Below are 21,017 nucleotides of genomic sequence, written 5' to 3'. Positions count from 1 at the left end.
AGGAGAAGAAGAAGGAGCAAGAGATATCAAGGATCAAGAAAAGAAGGGGCCAGTCACCCAGCCAGTCAGCCAGCCATGGAGCAGGAGTGAAAGTAAGATTACAGAAGTCAGAAAAGGAAAAAGTCCAGAGGCAAAAAGGAGACAGGACAATTTAAGAAAAATTGGCTAGAAACAACCAGACATTTATAATTAAGAATAAGCCTCTGTGTGTGATTTATTTGGGAGCTGGGTGGCGGGCCCCTCAAAAGAGTAAAATCCAACAACAACAAGAGTTCCATCACCAAAAGCAGTGAGGGCAGGAACTCAAGTAGGGCAGGAACCTGAAGGCAGGAGCTGATGCAGAGGCTATGGAGCAATGCTGCACACTGGTTTGCTCATCATGGCTTGCTCAGCCTGCTTTCTTATAGAAGCCAGGACCACCAACCCAGGGGTGAAACTACCCATAATAGGCTGGGCCTTCCCCAGTTGATCAGTATTGGAGAAAATGCCTTAGAGCTGAATCTCATGGAGGCATTACCTCAACTGAAGCTCCTTCCTCTCTGATGATTCTAACTTGTGTCAAGTTGGCCCACAAAACCAGCCAGTACAGCAATATTCTATGAAGCTTGATGCAATTGTTGAGAAAGAACTTCTAAAATTATAGTGATATACTACAATAATATAGTAATATTATTATACCTCTATAACCAAGATGATAGAAACACATTTGGAATTGGAATTAGGATGCAAATGAAAGCATAATAAAAGATATCTTGTACTGGAGAGATGGCTCAGCAATCAAGAGCACCTACTGCTCTTGCAGATACCTGAGTTCAGTTTCCAGAACCATATCTGGCCACTCACAGTCATTTGTAATTTGTTTGTTTGGTTTTTTTGAGACAGGGTTTCTCTATAGCTTTGTGCCTTTCCTGAAACTCACTCTGTAGCTAAGGCTGGCCTCAAACTCATAGAGATCCGCCTGCCTCTGCCTCCCGAGCACTGGGATGAAAGGTGTGCACCACCACCACCGCCTGGCAGTCACGATCATTTGTAACTCTAGCTCCAGGGATATCAGAGACCTCTGACCTCTGAGGGCACCTGCAGTCACACACACACACACACACACACACACACACACACACACACACACACACACTCACACACTTAAAAATAATAAAAACAAATCTTTAAAAAAAATCATATATTTGTGGAGGTTGGGGTGGTTATTGAGAGTGATTAAATTTTGATATTGGAAGAAAATATGTTTAGATGCTTGATGAAAATATAATTGTTGCTGGGTGGCAGTGGCACATGCCTTTAATCCCATCACTCAGGAGGCAGAGGAAGAAGGATCTCTGTGAGTTTGAGGCCAGCCTGGTCTACAGATCGATTTCCAGAACAGCCAAGGCTATACAGAGAAATCCTGGCTTGAAAACCCCCAAAAAACAGTCTGGAGAGATGACTCAGAGGTTAAGAACACTTGACTGTTCTTCCAGAAGTCCTGAGTTCAATTCCCAGTCATGTGGCGGCTCACAATCATCTATAATGAGATCTGGTGCCCTCTTCTGGTGTCCAAGCATACATGCAGGCAGAACACTATAATAAATAAATAAATAAATATAATATAGATATATACATCTCACATACACACACACGTATATAATTGTAGCTACCAGTAAAATTGCACTGTGCTGTAGAATTTTCCAGTGGCAAAAGAGAAAAACATGTCAGGAAGACCCCCAAAAGATGCAACAACAAAAAAATTACACAAAATAGGAAACGTATAGAAAACACAACATAAGATGTCAGGGATAAGGCCTCAAATATGCAATTATAATTAATATGGATGGCTGAATTAAAATACAAGGACTTTCAGTTTGACTTTATAAGAAACTAAACTATGCTTTATAAAACACATATAACAAATAGACGTAGAAAGACTGAAAATGAAGAAATGGGAAAAGATAAAAAAACATGAGAATTTAAATAGTTAGAATTGTTATGATTAATTTTAGATAAATTAAGCAAAATGCATTAAATAGTACAAATATTTTATATTTTAAAATATTATGACTCAATAAGAATATATAACAGGAAACTTTCTAAGTAGCATAACATTGAAGTGTACATATAATAGTCCTTGGGAATGCAGCAGATTACAGCCATTTAGACTAGTAGCTAATCAGCTAATGTAAAAATAAACAAAGCTTGGGAGAAAATTACAAAATCCATGTTAGTCATTTTATTTTAACTTGTGATGTATGAAATTCACATTTATTTTGCCAAATGTGATATAAGATGAATGTATTTCCTTTGATTGTAAGTCTTCTGGTCAGCTTCTCACAGTTTCTTGAATAAGTCATTATCCATGATGTACTGTCCATGATTTTCAGTTTTGTTCTTTTTAGGCACAATGTTGTTCAGTAGATCTCTAAAACTTGTTCACGTTGTGTAACTGAAACTTTTTACCTATTCAAGAACAACTCCTTACGTTGGAGCCTGTGAGTTTGACGATTGTAGATACTGCCTAGGAGTGGAATTTCACACTATTGGTCTGTCCTGTAGGGAGCTTGTTTCCCCTAACATGATCTTTCTAAGAGCTTCATAGCATCACATATGGCAAGGGCTCCTTCTTTCTCTAAGGCTGAATACCATTCTATCATGTATATTCTACATTTTCTTTTCTCATTCATCTGTTAGTTGTTTCTATATTTTGGCTAATGTGAATGACGCTCCAATGAACACCAGAGTGCAGGTATCTCTTTGGAATTTCTCTCTCTCCCCCGTGTGTGTGTGTGTGTGTGTGTGTGTGTGTGTGTGTGTGTGTGTGTACATGCATGATGTATGAAACCACTAGAGCATAAGTGTGCTGGCTAGTCATTTTTGTCAACTTGACACAAATTAGACATATTTGGAAAGAGGGGACCTCAACTGAGAACTGTGTTACAGGCAAGTCTCTGAGGATATTTTCTTGATTACTTGATACTCTCCATGGTGGTGGAAGGATCCACAGCACCATGGAGAGCAAGCCAGAAAGCAGCACTCCTCCATGTTCTCCGCTTCCGTCAGTTCTTGCCTCCAGGTTCCTGTCTTGAGCTCCTGTCTTAGCTTTCCTCGATTCCCTGAAAACTGTAAAACAAAATCAACCCTTTCTTCCTCAAGCTGCTTTTAGTCCGTGTTTTAGCACAACAGTAGAAACATAACTAGGACAATATTTATTTAATTGCATTTGAGTGTTTCCATAACTGTTGCACTCTTTTATGTTTTGTCAGTAGAGTTTGTCAGGGTTTCAATTTCTCAACATCCTCGCCAACACTTGTTTTTGTCTTTTTGATAATAGCCATTCATACTTAAAATGAGGTGATGTCTCAGCTTGATATTGAGCATTTTTCATATAATCTGTTGGATAGTTCAATCTTTTTTTTTAATAAAAAGGTCTGTTCAGATCCTTTGTCCATTTAAACAATTGCATTATTTGTTTTATTCCGCCCTATTGCTGAATTGTTTGAGTTCCTTATGTTTCCTTGATATTAATCTCTTACAGAAAGGCTCCATTTAAAAAAGATATCAGTTCTTAAATTAAAATGCAGGTTTATTGGAAGTATTGCATCAAAGGTTAACTTTTTATCTGCAGGCCGTTCAATTTTTTTGTATTTGCACAAGGAACGAAATTGTTAGAAGTGGATGATGATCGCAAAGGCATCACAGGCACTTCTCTATATTTTTTGTACATAGAATGAACAAGTCTATGAGGGGTATAGATCTATATTTTTCTGAGTGATTGGGTTTAGGGCTTTTTCAGTTGTCTATAATTCTGTAAGGGTCTGGTAAGAGTTCTGATTCTTTTCTCTGTTAAAATGAGCATGTGTATGCACACAGTCTGAACACAGTTTCAGGCAACAGTTGGCCAGGTGAAAATGCCTGCCCTAGGTTAAGTGTGGTCAGGGTTGTCAGTAGGCCTGAGAGCACGCTTGACTGAGGGGTCATCAATGTGAGTGTGAACTTGTTGGCAGTGACCCTGAAATAAGCTTAGGTTCTTCCTGGATGTCCTGGAGTTCAGGAGGCCAGAGAGGCCTGGCAAGCTCTTCTCGGGCACTGATAGCAACAGGATCAAGAGTGCCATGAACAAGGGCAGAGAGGGAGGTGGAACTAGTAAGCTCTTCTAAGCAATGCGTAGATACTTCTTGGGAATTTGGGGAAAGGCATAAAGGAACCAAAGATATTTACTTAGGTTTGTCATCTGAATAAAGGGGGCATATATTATTGTGGTTACCCATATGCGTGCATGCGTGTGTGCGTGCGTGCGTGCGTGTGTGTGTGTGTGTGTGTGTGTGTGTGTGTGTGTGTTTGGACTGAGCAACAAACAGCTGCCTGACTACAGGGAATGAAAGGAGGGCTCTGGAATGTAGGAGGGCAGCACATTCCTCACTTCTTGGTAGGGCAAGGAGAATGGGACCATTCCATCTTCTGGCTCTCAGCTGTCTCAGCTTTAGTAGGCGGGAATCTAATCCCGGAGCAGGTGTTTAGAGCAGCCATCAAATCTTTCCTGTAGCAATCAGTAAAGACTCTGGGTACTTAACTACATGTCTTACTTTAATTAAATAAGTTAGGACTGATTGTGTTGCTTTTATTTTACCAAATTGCAAGTTGAGGCAAAAGGAGAAAAAATAAATAAACGAGCAGTTTGTATAAAATGGTCCAAATCAGACAACGGACCATCTTTTCTTAGCGTATTCATGCACAAATTCCAGCTTTCAATTTTAAAAACAAATTAGCGTATTTTGAAAGCAACTGTTTGCCTGCAATCAGTAGAAATATTTTTGTGTGATAAATGCAAAAATGATAAAGGTCCACTGGGTTTTCCTCTTCTACTTAAAATTTTCTCCACACAAATGAAAAACATAATTTTATGTCCTCAGTGTAAAAGTAAAGCTGATTTTTTAACAAGTGGGCAGAACATTTTAAGAAACGTAATTCCACTCCGTGTCTCCTTTTCTGAAATGCTGTCTGGTGGAGGAGTGCATGGGAAGTGCTGGATTTCCCCCAGCTGAAAGGGGAAGGGAAGAAGGGAAAAGCATCTGGGGAGGGAATAAAGAAACGCCAGGATTATTCCTAGAAGAGGAAGAAAGGCCCGTGCAGGCTCTGTGATAAGCATAGAAAGGCAAATTCCAACCACAAAAGAAGCTCCTTCTGGTTTGGGGACTAACAAAGAGGAAATGGATAGCGGCAGGACCTGGTGTGCCGGGGAAGGACTGGGAAAGGCTGCCTCCTGTCGCAGCGTGTAGTCGGAGTCCTGATCTCACTAGTGACGTGACCCTCACGTGAGCTGAAGCCGACGTGTGCAGGCGTCGTTCTGATTCGGGTCTACATTTGGTGTTTGCTCTCTCTGTGTTGTTGCTGAGAGCGGGCAGGCCTGCTGCGGAAGGAGGAGGAGAAGGTAATTGCTTGGACCCCCGCAGGTCTGTGTTGTGGGTGCGGTATGCCTGGGGATTGTTGTCTTATGAGTAGCGGTTAGCGGAGATGCCAGCCATACAGTCTGCTCTCTTCCAGCACTCGCAATGTCTTCGGACCCTCTTAGAACAAAAACCAAACCAAACCAAACAAACCCAAAAAACCGATGGACATTGCAGGGAGAGATTCCAGGGGAGACCCCAGATTAGGGTTTGGGGGCGGGGAGTCTTTGGCATGCCCTGAATCCGGAGGGGTAAATATTATGGATTGGTGCATGGATGCATCTTCGAAGGCAGAATTTTGAAGTAGTGAGACTGTTATCCTCTGTCATTCAGGAGGGCGCAGTACCTTTTCAAGCAAAGGAGTAATCGACATCGAATTTCTGCATGCCCGTCAAAAGCTGAGATTGCCGGAGGACCGCAGATAGGTGGTGATGGCTTAGGGCTTTACCATAACTCGGGACCATTATTGACTCTTTAGCAATCTATGTGTCTGTTCTCCCCTGTCCCCGTCTCAGGAAAAAAAGGGCAACTCTCATAGTTCCACAGGAAAAAAAAATGGCTATCTTTGGGGGTGGGCTGGGGTGGGGAGAACAGAAGAGATCTGTTATCTTCCACAGCTCCAGTTTTCCGTACTCGCTAGGCCAGCCTCCAACCCTGCACTTCCAAAGGGGTGTGGTTTTTGCAGGGAAAATGGCCGGCCACTGCAGAAAGGAGTGCCAGGATGTAGTAATATAGCCCCAGGGAAGTGTCAGTGGAGCCCAGAGAACTGGGGATAGGGTGAGCAATAAAAACATGAAATCCGAATGACCAACTAGCTCCCCAGATTTGGGAAAACGGGCATTTAGACGATCTATGTTTTGTGTTCTGTCTCTGTTTAGGCGCTGCATCTGTGAATCTTGCTCCTGAAGACGAGTCCAAACCGAAGAGCAGGAGAGGGAGGAACAACAATCCAGAATCAAGTAGGTCAGAAAAAGTGTGATGACACTGTTTGGGGTGAGGGGGGGGTGTCACTGGAGTAGACGGTAATGGTGACAATGAACTCGAGTGGACTCAGAGACTTTCTCTCTCCATCACCCTTTCCGGTCTCTTTCTTTGGTCCTGAGCTTACAAAAGGAAACATTTTGCAGATGAGAAACCAAGAAGGAGATAGTTAGGTGAAGATAGCTGTAGAGAGTGCTGGGTTGGAGATGGGGTGACATTTTTTTTTTAATACTGTATGGTGCAGTGTCCTTGGTGTTAGTCTAATAGGCACCCAGTTTGGTAGTCCTGAAGTTTGGTGAAGTTAGGAACTGAGAGGAGGGAGGAAAGAAATCTCGCAGAGCCGTGGAAATCTATCTAACTGTTCAATAGAGTTGAGAGGCTGTCTTTAAGACAGTCGGGTGGCAGAAGCAAGTGCAGATGTACTTAAATTCTATCTGACTTCTAGGGACCTCTGTCCATTTCTTTACAAGAAAGGGTGTGTAGTGTCATCTTTGGAAGAAGTGACAGATAGAGTTGTGGGGGCGCCAGGAGACTGATCATCCAAGGCAGAGGGGAAGGGAGATAATGCCACATCCCTGTGCAGTGAGGAAGCTAACAGAAGGTCAGAAACACTGCAGTGAAGGGCAAGGGCCTGGAAATTCAGAAGATGGGTATATAGCCCGTGTTGGGTGTGATTTATCTGGTTCTTGAACTCTCAGATCAAACCTCTGTATTCTTTTGTTTGCAGATCTGCAAGAGGCTGGAAAGGAGGAAGGACTACTTGCCTCTCTGAGGGTGTATGTGAGGGTGACCCTGACTCAGGACGTCTGGAAGGGTAAAGATCATAGGCAACATATAAATTCATTCAATTTAACATTCTAGGGATGGGGGGCAGAACATAAGGTTGGAGAATCTGGGTGTTTGGAAAACTTCTGAAGTTTCTTCCAGATAAAGGAAAGGAATAATGATAAGGATACCAAGTCCCAAGTGCTAGCCAATGTCTCTGTATGTTTGTATGCTTGTAGGCAAGTGATTCAGTCTACTTATGTACGAAGACACAATTGGAGAAGTCAAAAGTTTAAAATCTTTTTTTTTTTTCCCTCTAGGTCTCACTGCGTCTGCTGTTGTAGCTGCTCCTACCTGCAAAGTCTGAAGAATTTGCTCCTGACCTGGGAGTTTTCTGGACCAGAGCAAGCCAGCTTTGTGTCCTGGTTAAGGGATTCACCCCAGCTGCATCATGGGCCGCACCCGGGAAGCTGGATGTGTGGCGGCAGGCATGGTCATCGGGGCTGGTGCCTGCTACTGTGTATACAGACTGACCTGGGGAAAAGATGAGAAACTCTGGGATGATGAAGAAGAGGAGGAAGAGGAGGAGGAGGAAGTGGGGGAAGAGGCTTGTAGCGACAAACCAGAAATTGGGGGCAAAACTGAGAAAGGAGTGAAGACTAATGTTGGGGTGGGGGCAGGAGCCAAACCTCAAGAGGATTCAAAGGCCAAGGCTGATGTAAAGGTGGGACCTGAGAATGGTCCAGGTGTAAAGAAGGAAGGGCAGCCAGAGTCCCAGGGTGGAGGTGGCCTAGAAGCTAAGGCTAAGGCCCTTTTCAAGATCCTAAAGGAACAGGCAAGTGCAAAGGCAGGCAGAGGGATCAGGTTTGCTAATATATCTGGGAGCAGGACCCTGACATCGAGTTTGCCCTGCCCAGGAGGCAGGGGGGGAGGCTGCCACCCCGGCGGCAGGCGGGGCTCTAGGGCTAGGAGCAGGGCAAGCGGCAAGGTCAAGAGAAAGAATCGAAGTAAGAGCACCAAGGCTCCAGCCACAGCATGGCCTGTACGCAGGGGCAAGTTCAGCTTTCCCTATAAAATTGATGATATTCTGAGTGCCCCTGACCTTCAAAAGGTCCTTAACATCTTGGAGAGAACAAATGACCCTTTTACTCAGGAGGTAGCCTTGGTCACACTGGGTAACAATGCAGCATATTCATTTAATCAAAATGCCATACGTGAATTGGGTGGTGTCCCAATTATTGCAAAACTGATAAAAACGAGAGACCCCATTATTAGGGAAAAGACTTACAATGCCCTTAATAACTTGAGCGTTAATTCTGAAAATCAGGGCAAGATTAAGACTTACATTAGTCAAGTGTGTGACGATACCATGATTTGTCGCTTGGACTCAGCCGTGCAGATGGCTGGATTAAGGCTGTTAACCAACATGACCGTGACTAATCATTACCAACATTTGCTTTCCTATTCTTTTCCAGACTTTTTTGCTTTGTTATTTCTGGGAAATCACTTCACCAAGATACAGACTATGAAACTAATTATAAACTTTACTGAAAATCCAGCCATGACAAGAGAGCTGGTCAGTTGTAAAGTACCATCAGAACTGATTTCCCTCTTTAATAAAGAATGGGATAGAGAGATTCTTCTTAACATCCTTACTCTTTTTGAAAATATAAATGACAACATAAAAAGTGAAGGGCTTGCCTCATCCAGGAGAGAATTCAGCAGAAGCTCACTGTTTTTTTTATTCAAAGAATCTGGAGTATGTGTTAAGAAGATCAGAGCGTTAGCGAATCATAAGGATCTGGTGGTCAAAGTGAAAGTTCTGAAAGTATTAACAAAACTGTAACTTGAGATCTGTTCCAAACAATGCTTAAGTAATGTTTCTTAAGTTTGCATGTGGGAACAATGTGTTTCATAACTTCTTTGGTTTTCATTGCGCTTGTGTGGCAAAGAGATCTTTTGGGCTGCTATTTAGGAAAAATGAATCACAGATTATCAATGGCCATTGATGCTGGCTTTAGACTGAGCCTTTTTAAATATGCCAAATACATATTAGAGCTTGCATAAAGAAAACATTTATTCATTCAACTTTCTACCTAGGTGGAGATATTTTTGTTTACCTAAACTGACAGTGAAGTAACTATATGTCATAAATAAGCTATACTTTTGTATTGATTTAAATTTGTTCATCTAAGAGTTGTGCTTTATCAATAAAGTTATGTTTAAGCAGTAGAAAAAGACACTGTTTTTGTCCTTGGGTTCATGATCTATTTGGAGAGACAATATATATATATATATATAAGAATCAGTATTCTTCCGTTTGTTTTGATTTTTTTATTTAGGTTGATGATAGGATAAGCTGGATCCAACAAGTGCTTGGTGAGACTAGTGTGGGGCATGGCCAGGCCACCTCTTCGTGTCCCAGTGTTTCCCTGGAAGGATGCAGCTCTCAATCATTTTCAGAAGAGCAGCATCCTGGCCTGTGACAGTTTGCAGAGCTCAGGGGTCAGGTCAGGGAGAAGTTAGCTTCTTCTCTTTTAGGGAGGATGTTAGAGACGCAGAGGATATCCTGCTGTTTTGATTTTTCCCATCAAACAGTTTTAGGATCTGTGTCAATCTCAATGTACTCAAAGATAATTTTCTAATAATGGGTCTCAGTTGGTTAAATCGTCTCCACCCCCCACAAAGCATAACTTTTCAAGGCTCAGGAAACAGGCTTTCTTTCTTCAATTCATATTTCATCTGCCTTGTTTCAAAAGAAACTCCAGTGTGGGGTAGGCAGCTGATGTAGGTAACATGCATTTCAAGTTCTTGACTCTCTGGTTTTGCTAGGTTCTCTTGAGAGTGGCTTTGAACATAGCGCTAACATAAGACTATTTTTCCATGCTGGCTATTTACATTATGTTTACACCACATCCCAGGCTGAAGTTTGTCCCTGCTTTGTCTTTCTAAGTTGTGGCTCTTCCTTGCCTTTAGCCCAGAGCAGTGTCAGCTCTGTTGTTAGGTCTCCTGTGTGCTCAGGCTGAGGACAAGGTGGGGGCAGGGAAGGGTATTTACAACTGAGAGTGTTTCACCCTCTCCATTGGGGCCTTGTCAGGCCTGTGTTGAGAGCCTGGGCCATGTGTGTACTTGAAGAGGGCTGTGGGAGGACTGGGAGGGAAGGCAAGGGATGGAAGCCCTGATGGAGGGGGAACTTTGTCTGCATAGGTTCATGCAAATGTAAGTTGATCCCCTATTGAGAGTGGGCTGACCAGTGACATCCTGAAAGGTCAAAGAGGAGCTCTAATAAAGGTAGCTTTGTCTGAGCTTGCAGCTCCTCATTTACTGAGCCTTGCTGAGCTTGCAGACCATATAACATGTTATCAAATAAAGTGGGACTTCCTTTTGAAAACAAAATCCAGAATGATAATTTATTACTGTGAGAAATAGAATTAATAAACACAACAGATTCTTAATGTTTCCTGCTTAGAACATTTTCTCCCTAATATCAATGTAGATTGCAATCAAGGTCTTCATAGAGGGTTGTTTATTTAACGATCTGGAATTTGGGCAATTTGGATAGATATTGCTCCCATCAAAGCAAGAGGCTTGGTGGAGATCTACTTCATTTAGTGTTGTCTTTTTTTTTTTTTTTCTGAAAAAGTGTTTAGTGATTGACGTTTCCTTATTTTCTCTTTATGGCTTCTGGGTTTTGGTTGTACTATAGATTCCCATAAAATATATTATTATTTTTATAAATTTTATCATCTGATAAAATATTTCATAAATTATTAAAATGTCATTTTATAATTTATAAATAAGTTATTGAAATATTATTTATAATCTATAAATAAATTATTTATACTTTAATAAAAATATATAATTTTATATACAATTTTCATAAATTTAATATTTTTAGTTAAAATACTTGTTATGGGGCTGGAGAGAAAGCTCAGTGGTTAGAAACACTGGCTTTTCTTCCAGAGGACACAGGTTTGATTCCCAATATCCATATGATGGCTTACAACCATCTCTAACTTCAGTCCCAGGAGACCCAATACCCTCTTCTGGCCTCCAGGGACACCAGGCATACCCATGATGCACAGACATACATGTAGGTAAAATATTCATACACATAAAATAAATAAATAAATGTAAAAAAATAAAATCTTGGTAATATCCAAACATGTATATTACATAATAAACATCTGTTTTCAATACAATTTCTCAGACAAAGGGCTTACTTTATGGACGGGCTTTTTATATTTCATCAGGCTTTGGCTATTTATGACATGTTACTCTATTCTATAATAGAAACATTATTTTTATGTTTGCTACCTTGGAGGGACAGTGAAGTTCTACCTTTTACCACAGAGCTCATTTCATTAAAAATGAAAAGTCCAGTGGTTTCTTAGCTCAGGACTAGAAAATAGAGCCAGGAACAAACCCTTACCTGATGACACTTTGGTGGGATATGTAATATGAGGAAACATGAGTAAGAAAAAGGGGCACTATGGTAGATGAAAAGCAAAGCCAAGAGTTAGTCACCATCTAGACATAATCTTTGGAAACAGTTGATTCGATTGTGGTTTCCAAGAACAGTGTCAGTAGAGGGAATGTAAAACTGCTGTGTGTTTATTATATGTGGTCCTAGAGATCAAAACCAGGGCTTTTGAGATGGCAGACAAGCATTCTGCCATTGAGTCAAGTTCCTAACCCTCTGTCAGCTTCCACAAGCAGCTGCTCTCTGGGTCAAAATCTGCCTTACAGGACATTTTCTCTCGTATGTCCATGGGTGAGTTCGTGCTAGTTTTGTGCCTCCGTTATCAGTTAGGTGACACTACGTCATGTGACTACTCAGGTTGTAGCTGGAAGCAGGGTGGCAATGCCTTGCACCCTAGGAATGTACAAGCAGGATGACTCTTTGTTTTCTTTCTTCTAGTCAGAATATAAAGCAGTTAATCAGGCTCTAGATTAGATGTAGAGTCAAATGGGTCTAGGATGGCACATAAATTGAAGTAGGTAGGAGATGCCATTATGCTCACAATAATGCTATTGCTGTGGGAAACCAAGGGAAAAGACATCCAAGCTGTGTTATGGCTAACAGTTTTATTGTATGTATATAACAAGGCCCAGGGATATCAGTTCCAAAAGGCCGAACCCTTCAGTATCCAAAGACTGTGACTTTTATACATTTTTTGTTTCTTTGTCTTCTAGTTAAATACACTGTGATTTGGGTATTTCAGACTGGGAGGCAGTGATTGCTAGAATGAGAAGGGTGGGAAAAGGCAGGGGGCTGCAGGGGAGATACATGGTTAGTCGAGTACGTGACAGCTTGCACATACGACCGTGCTGGACAATGACCAGACCACATGGCTGTTTCTTGTTTTTCTTTCTCACAGCCCTCTAGGGGCCCCTCCTTCTACCACATTATGGGTCCATTATAAAGGGTTCTATAAGGACCACAAGATAGGATACCCTATACTTTGGGCTTTGAAAATTATTTAGTTTGTAAAAGTGGTCTGGACCAAAATTTTGGAGTCAGCAATTGAAGTACTCATATATACCATTTTTTCCTCAGGAAGCATTACAATAAATGTGCTAATCAGCACATTTGAGTATTATAAAATATTTTGGCCAGTCCTCTTATCCAAGATATAATACATACGTTGTCAATCTGTGCATTTTAAACAAAGACACTATAATATAATAACTATAAAGCATAGTTAAATCTTGAAGATATGAGTACTTTTATATCTTTTCTTTTATCAAATACTGATATTAGGTTGTGTTGCTTGATTTTCACGTACATAATGATATCTCTATCTTGATATAGAAGACTCTCTCATTTAGCAAATTTTTTGTGCATATATGTGCATGGACTTTTGCTTGCATATATGTCTGTGCACTGAGAGTGCATGGTGCCCATAGACACCAGAAGAGGTCATCATCTGATGGTTGTGAGACACCATGTGGCTTCTGGCTACCAAACATTAATTGTCTTTAAAAACAGTCAGTGCTCCTAACTACTCAGCCATCGCTCCAGACCCTCTCTTCCATTCCATTCGAGACAGAGCTTCACTCTGTAGTCCAAATGGGCCTGGAACTCAAATTTGGTATCCTCTTGTCTCAGTCTTCTGAGTGCTGGGATTGCATATGGACAACATCATGCTCAGCCAAGAAATGCCTCTCAATCAAAAGAAATTTTATCAATGTTTTTCTTCATTTTATTTTATTCTCTTAAAAAGTTTCCCTGGGCCAGGCGGTGGTGGCGCATGCCTTTAATCCCAGCACTCGGGAGGCAGAGCCAGGCAGATCTCTGTGAGTTCGAGGCCAGCCTGGGCTACCAAGTGAGCTCCAGGAAAGGCGCAAAGCTACGCAGAGAAACCCTGTTTCGAAAAACAAAAACAAAACAAAAAAAAAATGTTTCCCCGGGCTGGAGAGATGGCTTAGTGGTTAAGAGCACTAGCTGTTCTTCCAGAGGACCTGGGTTCAATTCCCAGCATCCACATGATGGCTCACAACCATCGAGGGCACCAGACTCACATGCAGGCAAAACAGCCATATCGTAAAAATGTAGCTACACAGAGAAACCCTGAGTTGAACCCCATGCCCCAAAGTCCTACTTTATAATGTCATGAAGATTATATACATTATATCCTAGAAACTATGTTGTTTTGCCATTAATATCTGGATTTATAATTCACTTGCAATTTACTTTGTAAAACATCTTGATTACATTTGTCTCCTGAGTGGCTATCTGCTTAACTCAGATACATACATATATCTCCAGGCCTCTATTGTACTTTTTACTTTGAGATAGGTCTCACCAAGTTGCTAGAGCTGACTCTGAACTCACTCTGAAGCTCAGCCTGGGTTTGAACTTGTGAGATACTCCTGCCTTCGTTTCCTGAGTAGTTAAGATTACATTTCTTTTCTCTCTCCTCCTTCTGGATTTCCCATATGCATATGATTCTCTGTTTGATGGTGGTCCATGGATGGCTTAGGCTGTGTTCAGGTTCCTTTCTTCTTTTTGCTTTCTGTTACTCAGAGTTCATCATTTCAATTTTCCCATCTTTACGTTCACTGACTCTTTTTTTTATACCTAATCAGATGTATTGTTATCCCTTTAGTGATTTTTTTATTGTAATTATTGAAATTTTCAATTCCAGAGTTACTTTTCCCACCCCTGCCCTCCTTTCCTGTTACTCCCCTGCCTCGTCTCCGCTTCTGCCTTTTTCAGTTTCTATCTCTGTTGAATTTCTGGGTCTGCTGAGAAAGCAACGTTAGCTTTCCTATACGTGTTTTTCTTCACTTCTGTGAGCACACTGAATGAGTGGATTTGCAGTCTTGGTTTAACAAGTTTAGCAGGCTTCCTCCAGAGTGCTTGTGTTAGTTTATTGTTTTCCTGTGTGTTGGCCAGATTATCTCGGGGTTTCATGCCTTTCAATATGTTTTTCTTTAAAAAAGGAAAACAAAGCCCCAAACAGACATTATGGCATTTTGGCAGCTGGAAATGAGACTCTGCTTCTGTCTATGAAGTATGGTGATTTTTTTGTTGTTGTTGTTCAGCCATTTTATTGAACCAGTCTGAAACAGGCTATATTCTTTTTTTGTCTGTGGCCACCTTAATGCATGTTCCAGTAGTTTAATATTCAGTAACTGAGTCAATCGAGATTTCATTCAACACTTGCAACCAAATCAAATCAAATCAACAAAATACTCCACTGTTTTCTCATGGACCAAGTGTGTTGTGGGCACGTCATAAAGACTCATTTGCATAATTTTGAACTTTTCCTTGGATTTCATTTCTGCATATGTTTCACTTTCTGCACCTAAGGGTCAGTCAGAAGTGAGAGCTTAGGGTCATCTTGGTCTTTTTATTTATATTTTTATTCTAGTCAGGGTCTCACTAGGTATCCCTGGCTGGCCAGGAACTCTGCTATGTAGAGCATGCTGGCTTCAACCTCACAGGGATCCACCAGCTTCTGCTTGGAGGGGTGGGACTAAACATTTGTGCTGCCATGCTCAACAATGTCCTCAGATCTGTGCGTGCATTATGGATTTCAGAAACTGGCTGAAGCTTTACCAGGGTCTTCTTCCTCAGAACACCTTATTCTCCAGGGTTTCCTCTCGATCGATGCCGTCTATTTTTTTTAAACCTTAATGGATGTTCCACACCTCAGGCATTAGTAGATAAAAATATTTGCCTTTACACATTTTCAATGAATGTCCCTAAAATAGACATTTCATCTTTGGAAGTGTTCTGAATTAGGGAAAATAAATGCAAACCCTTTGAGCTGGTTCTTCAAAGAGTCACCAGAATGGTAGAATCAGTAATCATAGATCCTTAAAAATATAGTCTGTTCTGCTACTTTTAGGAGTAGGAACACTGTCAGGGAATATGTACTGGTTTCTTTAAGGTTACCTCAGAGGCGGGGGTGGGCCTGTCATTAGATGAGACATCACTGAGTTCTTTTTTATTTATTTAAAAAAAAGTTTGTTTGTTTTTTTCATTTTACATACCAATCCCAGTTCCCCCTCCCTCCCCTTCTCCTGGCCCCCACCTCCACCAATCCCACCCTCATCCACTGGTCAGTAAGGGTAAGGCCTCCCTTGAGGAGTCAACAAAGTCTGGCATACTCAGTTGAGGCAGGACCAAGCCCCTCTCCCCTCTGCCAAGGCTGAGCAAGGTACCCCACCCTAGGGAATGTGTTCCAAAAAACCATTTCATGCACCTGGGATAAGTCCTGGTCCCACTGCCAGGGGCTCCCCAAACAGATTTAGCCACATAACTGTCACCCACATTCAGAGGGCCTAGTTTGGTCCCATGCATGTTCCCTAGCTGACAGGCCGGAGCCCATGACCTCCCACCACCTTGGGTCATCTGTCTCTGTGATTTTCCCCATTATGATCTTGACCTCACTTGCTCCTGTGATCCCTCTGCCCTCTCTTCAACTGAAGTCTAGGATCTCAGCCCAGTGCTTGGCTGTGGATCACTGCATCTGCTTTCATCAGTTACTGGATGTAGGTTCTATGATGACAATTAGGTAGTCACTAATTTAATTATAGGGGAAGGCAAGTTCAGGCACCCTCTCCATTATTGCTAGGAGTCTTAGCTGGTGTCATCCTTGTGGATTCCTGGGGATTTCCCTAGCACCAGGTTTCTCCCTAACCTCCCAATGGTTCCCTCTACCAAGATGTCTCTTTCATTGCTGTCCCTCTCCGTCCCTCCCTTCACTCAGCCACCCCAGTCCCTCATGTTCACATCCCCCATCCCTTCCCTTCTACTCCCACCCCCAGTTTACCCAGGAGATCTTAACTATTTCCCCTTCCTGGGGACCTCCATGTGTGTACCTCTTAGGGTCCTCCTTATTACTAGCTTCTCTGGGGCTGCACCACAAAGTTCTTTTACTGAAGTTCAGCTCTTCATTCCCTCTTGATTTTTCTGACTGGTATAAAGCTTTGATTAGTTTCTGCAATTCCAATAAACCTGTTTCTGACAGTATTACCCATCTTGCACTGCTTTTCTATGGGAATGGGATTTTGGAGCTTCTTACGCTGCCATCTTATTTCAGTATTTTCTAGATTAAATAGCTGCACTTCCTCAAAAGAATTATTGCACCCGAGACATCTGTGCTTTTGTCACGGATGTGGGCTTCTGCACAGGGAAGCCGCTCCGTGGTTTTGGATAGTAAGGACCAAGGTGTGAGCCTTCCCAATACCTCAGGTTTAGCTTGAGAAAACAACTGCTGGAGCTGGCCAATTGCTCCAGATCGGATGACATCATGGCCACCCTGTTGCTATAGAGAACAGTCATGTGAACAATACTTTATAATTGCTGTTTTCATCCCACCTTGCCAAAAAACTTGAATGGATTTCTTTCTTTTCCTCTTATCTTCAATGAGAAAACCTATTTCATTTTTGAGGTAAAATCAAGTAAACTGTACCTTTACCTTTAGTAGTTCCCTTTATATGGGAAGGGCAGAGAGAGAGAGAAAGAGAGAGAGAGAGAGAGAGAGAGAGAGAGAGAGAGAGAGAGAGAGAGAGAGAAGAGGAGAGGAGAGATTCCGTGTTAGCACGTCCCTCTTCTACACTTCTCTAAGAGGGGTTGTCTAGGAATTTTCATTTTCCAACTAGTTCACACCCAGGATCCATCAATCTGTCAAAATTATTGTTGAAACTGGGCGGTGGTGGCACACACCAGCACTCAGGAGGAAGAGGCAGGCAGATCTCTGTGAGTTCGAGGCTAGCCTGGGCTACAGAGGGAGATCCAGGAAAGGCTCAGACACAGAGAAACCATGTCTCAAAAAAAAACCAAAAACCAAAACGAAACACCAAACACCAAAATTGTTGAATTGCTCCTACAGCTATTGGCTCTGGAGCCTTCTGCTTTAAGCAAGCTCCTTGTGACCTCCAAACTGGGGAGGGGCATTCTTTTACTTAGTGCTCTGGTTTCATTTCTGTTGCTATAATACAACATTCTCACAAAAAGCAGCATCAGGTTGATGTGGCGTGGTGGCCTTGCCTTTAGTCCCAGCACTGGAGAGACAAAAGCTGGTAGAAGTGCAACTGGAGACCATGGCTCATTGGTGGCATGGATCGTAGGTGACCGAGAACTGTGGAGGCAATGCTCTTCTGATGCAGCTATCAGCTCTTCTTGACCTCGGCGAGATGGCTTTTATAGCCACATAAAAGAAAAAAGGAACTGCTCAGCTTATGAAGCACTTGGAACGAAAATGAAGATTACCTGGGAACCTAGAGTCAAAGTTGGACCACAGACTTCTACACGCAGATTAAGCTCATTTTAGTTCTGTAAATGATCCATGAGGTTGAGGGGGCGGAGCTGTTTTGGGGAGCCTGGGGTAGATGTGCGGGAAACGTTCTACAGAGTCCTAAATTAGTAAAAGGTAGGACCTGTAGCCCAGCATCCAGCGCTAAACAGTGATGGACTCAGATGTTGGTTGGTTTGTCCGTCTGTAGAGGGCAGCACATACCAAGGGAAGGGAAGAGGAAATCCCCCCCCCCTCAGGCTGTTTGTTACTAAGGAAGTTTTTATTCTTTTAAGGAATAACAGGTTTGAGGCAGTCAGAAGACCTCCAGTGAAGCAAAGCTGTACATGAGACCCTGCTCTTCCGCTCTCATTCCCAGAAAACCCTTAAGCCTCGTTCCCTTTGGCTCTGTGAAGACAGGACCAGCATCTGGTGCAGAAAGGAAGGTTGGGAAGCTGCAGGGCGACCAGTCCAGCAGCGGTGGAGGAGCACACAGGTCAGAAAGGGACCGGAAGACAAGGTGGATGGTGTGCTGGAAACCTAAATGGAAGGCAATATTTCAATACTATTTAGTTTAGGTACAAATTAATGGGTTTCATTATGATATTTTCATATATATATCGCTGTACCTTGTTCATATTTGCTTTTCATTCATTTTTATGAGTGTGTTTCAGTTGTATACAATAATGGGTTTCATAATTAGTCATATCTTCATGCAGGCATCTAACACGCTGGGGTTAAATGGCCAACTTCTAAAGCTGGAATCTAGAGGGAACATACCTGAGACTTCTGACCCGGTACATAGACCAAACTTGCTTCTTTCTTGTCTGGTTTCCTGCAGATAATCTGGAAAAGGGAGGAAGGAAATCCCTCCATATAGTGTGCTATCGTGGAGAAAGTGTGGGAACTGGGTGTGGCAACTCAGAGCCCAGGCTCCAGAGGCAGAGCTGTTTCTGCCTCTCTCAGTGTTTGTTTCCCCTTGCCCAGCACCCCATTTTATTCCAGTACCAGAAAAAGATAGGTGTTACACTTGAGGAGGAATTTCAGAGAGAAACATTTGGAAGCTCTTATTCTGAAATAACAGATGGAGTAAGGGAGAAATGGAGGAAGGCAGCAAGAGAGGGAGCTAGGGGGAGAGAGGAGGACTAGATGTTGGCATGTTCTTCTTGAAAGAGTGTATTGCTCTTAGAGCATTAAGAGACTGTTCAGGAGACATGACTAATAATATGGGACCAAGAATACTATAAAGAACTTTGTCAATGAGATCCGCTAGGGATTTTGATGGATATGAGATATGCTCATTTGATGAACGAGGGAAACCTGGTTTGCAGGCTAGGACTTCAAGTGAGCTAGAATGCTCATTCACAGATGCAATAAAGGAGTAATCAGTTAAGAAAAGACCAAAAGAGCGGGTTGCTTCAGGCAGGACTGATGAAAGGCATTAGTCTCAACTCAAGGATCAAAGAAAGCCAAAGTCCTGAGGATAATGTAGAATTAAATCATTTGTGAAAAGGATTTAGAAAGTCACGGAGAGACTATCATCTCAATAAACAAAAAATCAACCTATGACCCACTGAAGGTTAGATTTGGAACTCTGAAGACAACTTTTATTGAGCTCTTGACCTGACCAAGTGTGCTTCCATTCAAGGAAAAAAAATGTTCACCCAGCCCACAAATGCTGTCTTTTCCCTTAGCCACAATGTCAGTAGCCATTTGGCCAGCCTCTCAGTGGTTGGAAACGGGATCCCCACCCGCCAGCCCACTGCGAGGGAGAAGGCATTGTGTGTCCCAGAAAATCCCAACACCAGTATTGGAAATGAGGGCCAGATTAAGATGTACATCGGTGAAGTGTGTCGAGAGACGGTGTTAGGTGGCTGCAAGTCATTTCTGCAGCAGGCCGGATTAGATCTGCTAATAAGCATGACAGTTATTAATAACATGCTTGCCAAGTCGGTTTCAGACCTGAAGTTTCCCTTGATTTCCCAGGGAAGGGAATGTGCAAAGGTTGAGGGTCTGGAAGCCCTGGTGGGTTTGCCTGAAAAGCCAGTGTTGGCAGGGGAAGTGCTGGCTGCCCAACTGCTGTCCTCATCCATGCTCCCCTTTATCAGAAGCAGGAGCAGAGAGATGCTCCTGGAAGCCCTCTCCCCATAAGTGGCCTTCTCGAGCAGAAGGAGACCGAATCCACCCCGAGCCCGAGCAGTTGACTGAGGGAGGCAGAGAAGCTGCAGAGGGGTGCAAGCAAGGATGCAGCCTTAGCCAGTGAGCGCCTCCTGGGGCGAAAGTTCCAATCCCAAAATGCAGGGCCACACTCTTCTTGGCCAGGCAGGGCTCCCCAGAGCCCTGGGCAACCTCTGGGCTTTGTAGTCTGCAGGTAAAGCGCATTGTAAATTGCTCCCTTGCAGCCTTCCTCCTGCAGTAAAGGGTGAAGGGATCGCCCCTTTGGCTGCTAGCTGCAGATAAGGAACATCAAATCACAGCATCACGAGTGCTGTGCTTGCCTGTGGTGATCTCCCTGTCTAAGCAGGACCACTTAGAAGAAATGACACCCACATGGGAGCCTGTGCCCAGCTTGCATCTGCTGCCGCTGCTTTGGTCGAAGTAGTTCCCCTCTCCCCTTTTCTACACTAGCTGATGAATGGCTAGCATGTTAATCAAAGAAATACACTCCCCTCCTGTCCGATGTACCGACTGACCCCCTTCCACCCGAGCCCCCACCTGTGTGTATCATCAATAAACTTGTGTGCTTTGATTGGCAAGAAAATGAAAAGGGGCACTGGACTCATCTTTGAGTTCGCGGTCTACACAATCAGGGAGACACAATACACCACAGAGTCCAGCTGTCTGGGGCCCCTGCTCCCTGACAGGTGCACTCACCAGTGCTCACAGGGGGCAGGGGCAGAAAGGGACTGCTGGGCTCAGGATAAACAGGCTTCAGGAGAGGGGCACAGGGGAGGGGTGAGGGCAGGGGTAGATTTAAGGTGTGGGTAGGGAAGTAGAGGAGACAACACCCTTGAAGCGGGCACCCTGGGGCCCTGAGTACAGGAAGCCCTTAAGCAAGAGGTCTTCTTGACTGGCCTCCTTGGGCTGA

At 43.0% G+C, this 21,017-nt stretch overlaps 2 protein-coding genes across 9 annotated transcripts; both read left to right on the top strand.

Moving 5' to 3' along the window:
- The first annotated feature begins 4,988 nt into the window (after positions 1-4,988).
- Armcx1 (armadillo repeat containing X-linked 1) lies at positions 4,989-9,411 on the top strand. Of its 8 annotated transcripts, XM_042269349.2 has the most exons (6): positions 5,296-5,416; positions 5,766-5,857; positions 6,050-6,209; positions 6,311-6,395; positions 7,141-7,227; positions 7,499-9,405. In XM_042269349.2, the coding sequence occupies exon 6, from the start codon at positions 7,630-7,632 to the stop codon at positions 9,022-9,024; it is 1,395 nt and encodes a 464-aa protein (XP_042125283.1). In that variant the 5' UTR covers positions 5,296-5,416; positions 5,766-5,857; positions 6,050-6,209; positions 6,311-6,395; positions 7,141-7,227; positions 7,499-7,629; the 3' UTR covers positions 9,025-9,405. The 8 variants fall into 8 exon arrangements, with proteins under 8 accessions (XP_006996473.1, XP_042125280.1, XP_042125285.1 ...); XM_006996411.4 differs by lacking the exon at positions 6,050-6,209 and having other exon boundaries at positions 4,989-5,416; positions 6,311-6,391; positions 7,499-9,411; XM_015989760.3 differs by lacking the exon at positions 6,050-6,209 and having other exon boundaries at positions 5,292-5,416; positions 7,499-9,411.
- Positions 9,412-16,808: 7,397 nt separating this feature from the next.
- On the top strand, positions 16,809-20,696 carry LOC102927200 (protein ARMCX6-like). The gene is made up of 2 exons (XM_006996419.4): positions 16,809-16,863; positions 19,545-20,696. Exons 1-2 carry the CDS (start codon positions 16,809-16,811, stop codon positions 20,078-20,080), a joined length of 591 nt encoding a protein of 196 aa, XP_006996481.3. The 3' UTR covers positions 20,081-20,696.
- Positions 20,697-21,017: the final 321 nt, after the last annotated feature.

Source organism: Peromyscus maniculatus, chromosome X (genome assembly GCF_049852395.1).
Source record: "Peromyscus maniculatus bairdii isolate BWxNUB_F1_BW_parent chromosome X, HU_Pman_BW_mat_3.1, whole genome shotgun sequence".
NCBI classification, from domain to species: domain Eukaryota; kingdom Metazoa; phylum Chordata; class Mammalia; order Rodentia; family Cricetidae; genus Peromyscus; species Peromyscus maniculatus.
This window is presented reverse-complemented; position numbering and strand designations above follow the sequence as displayed.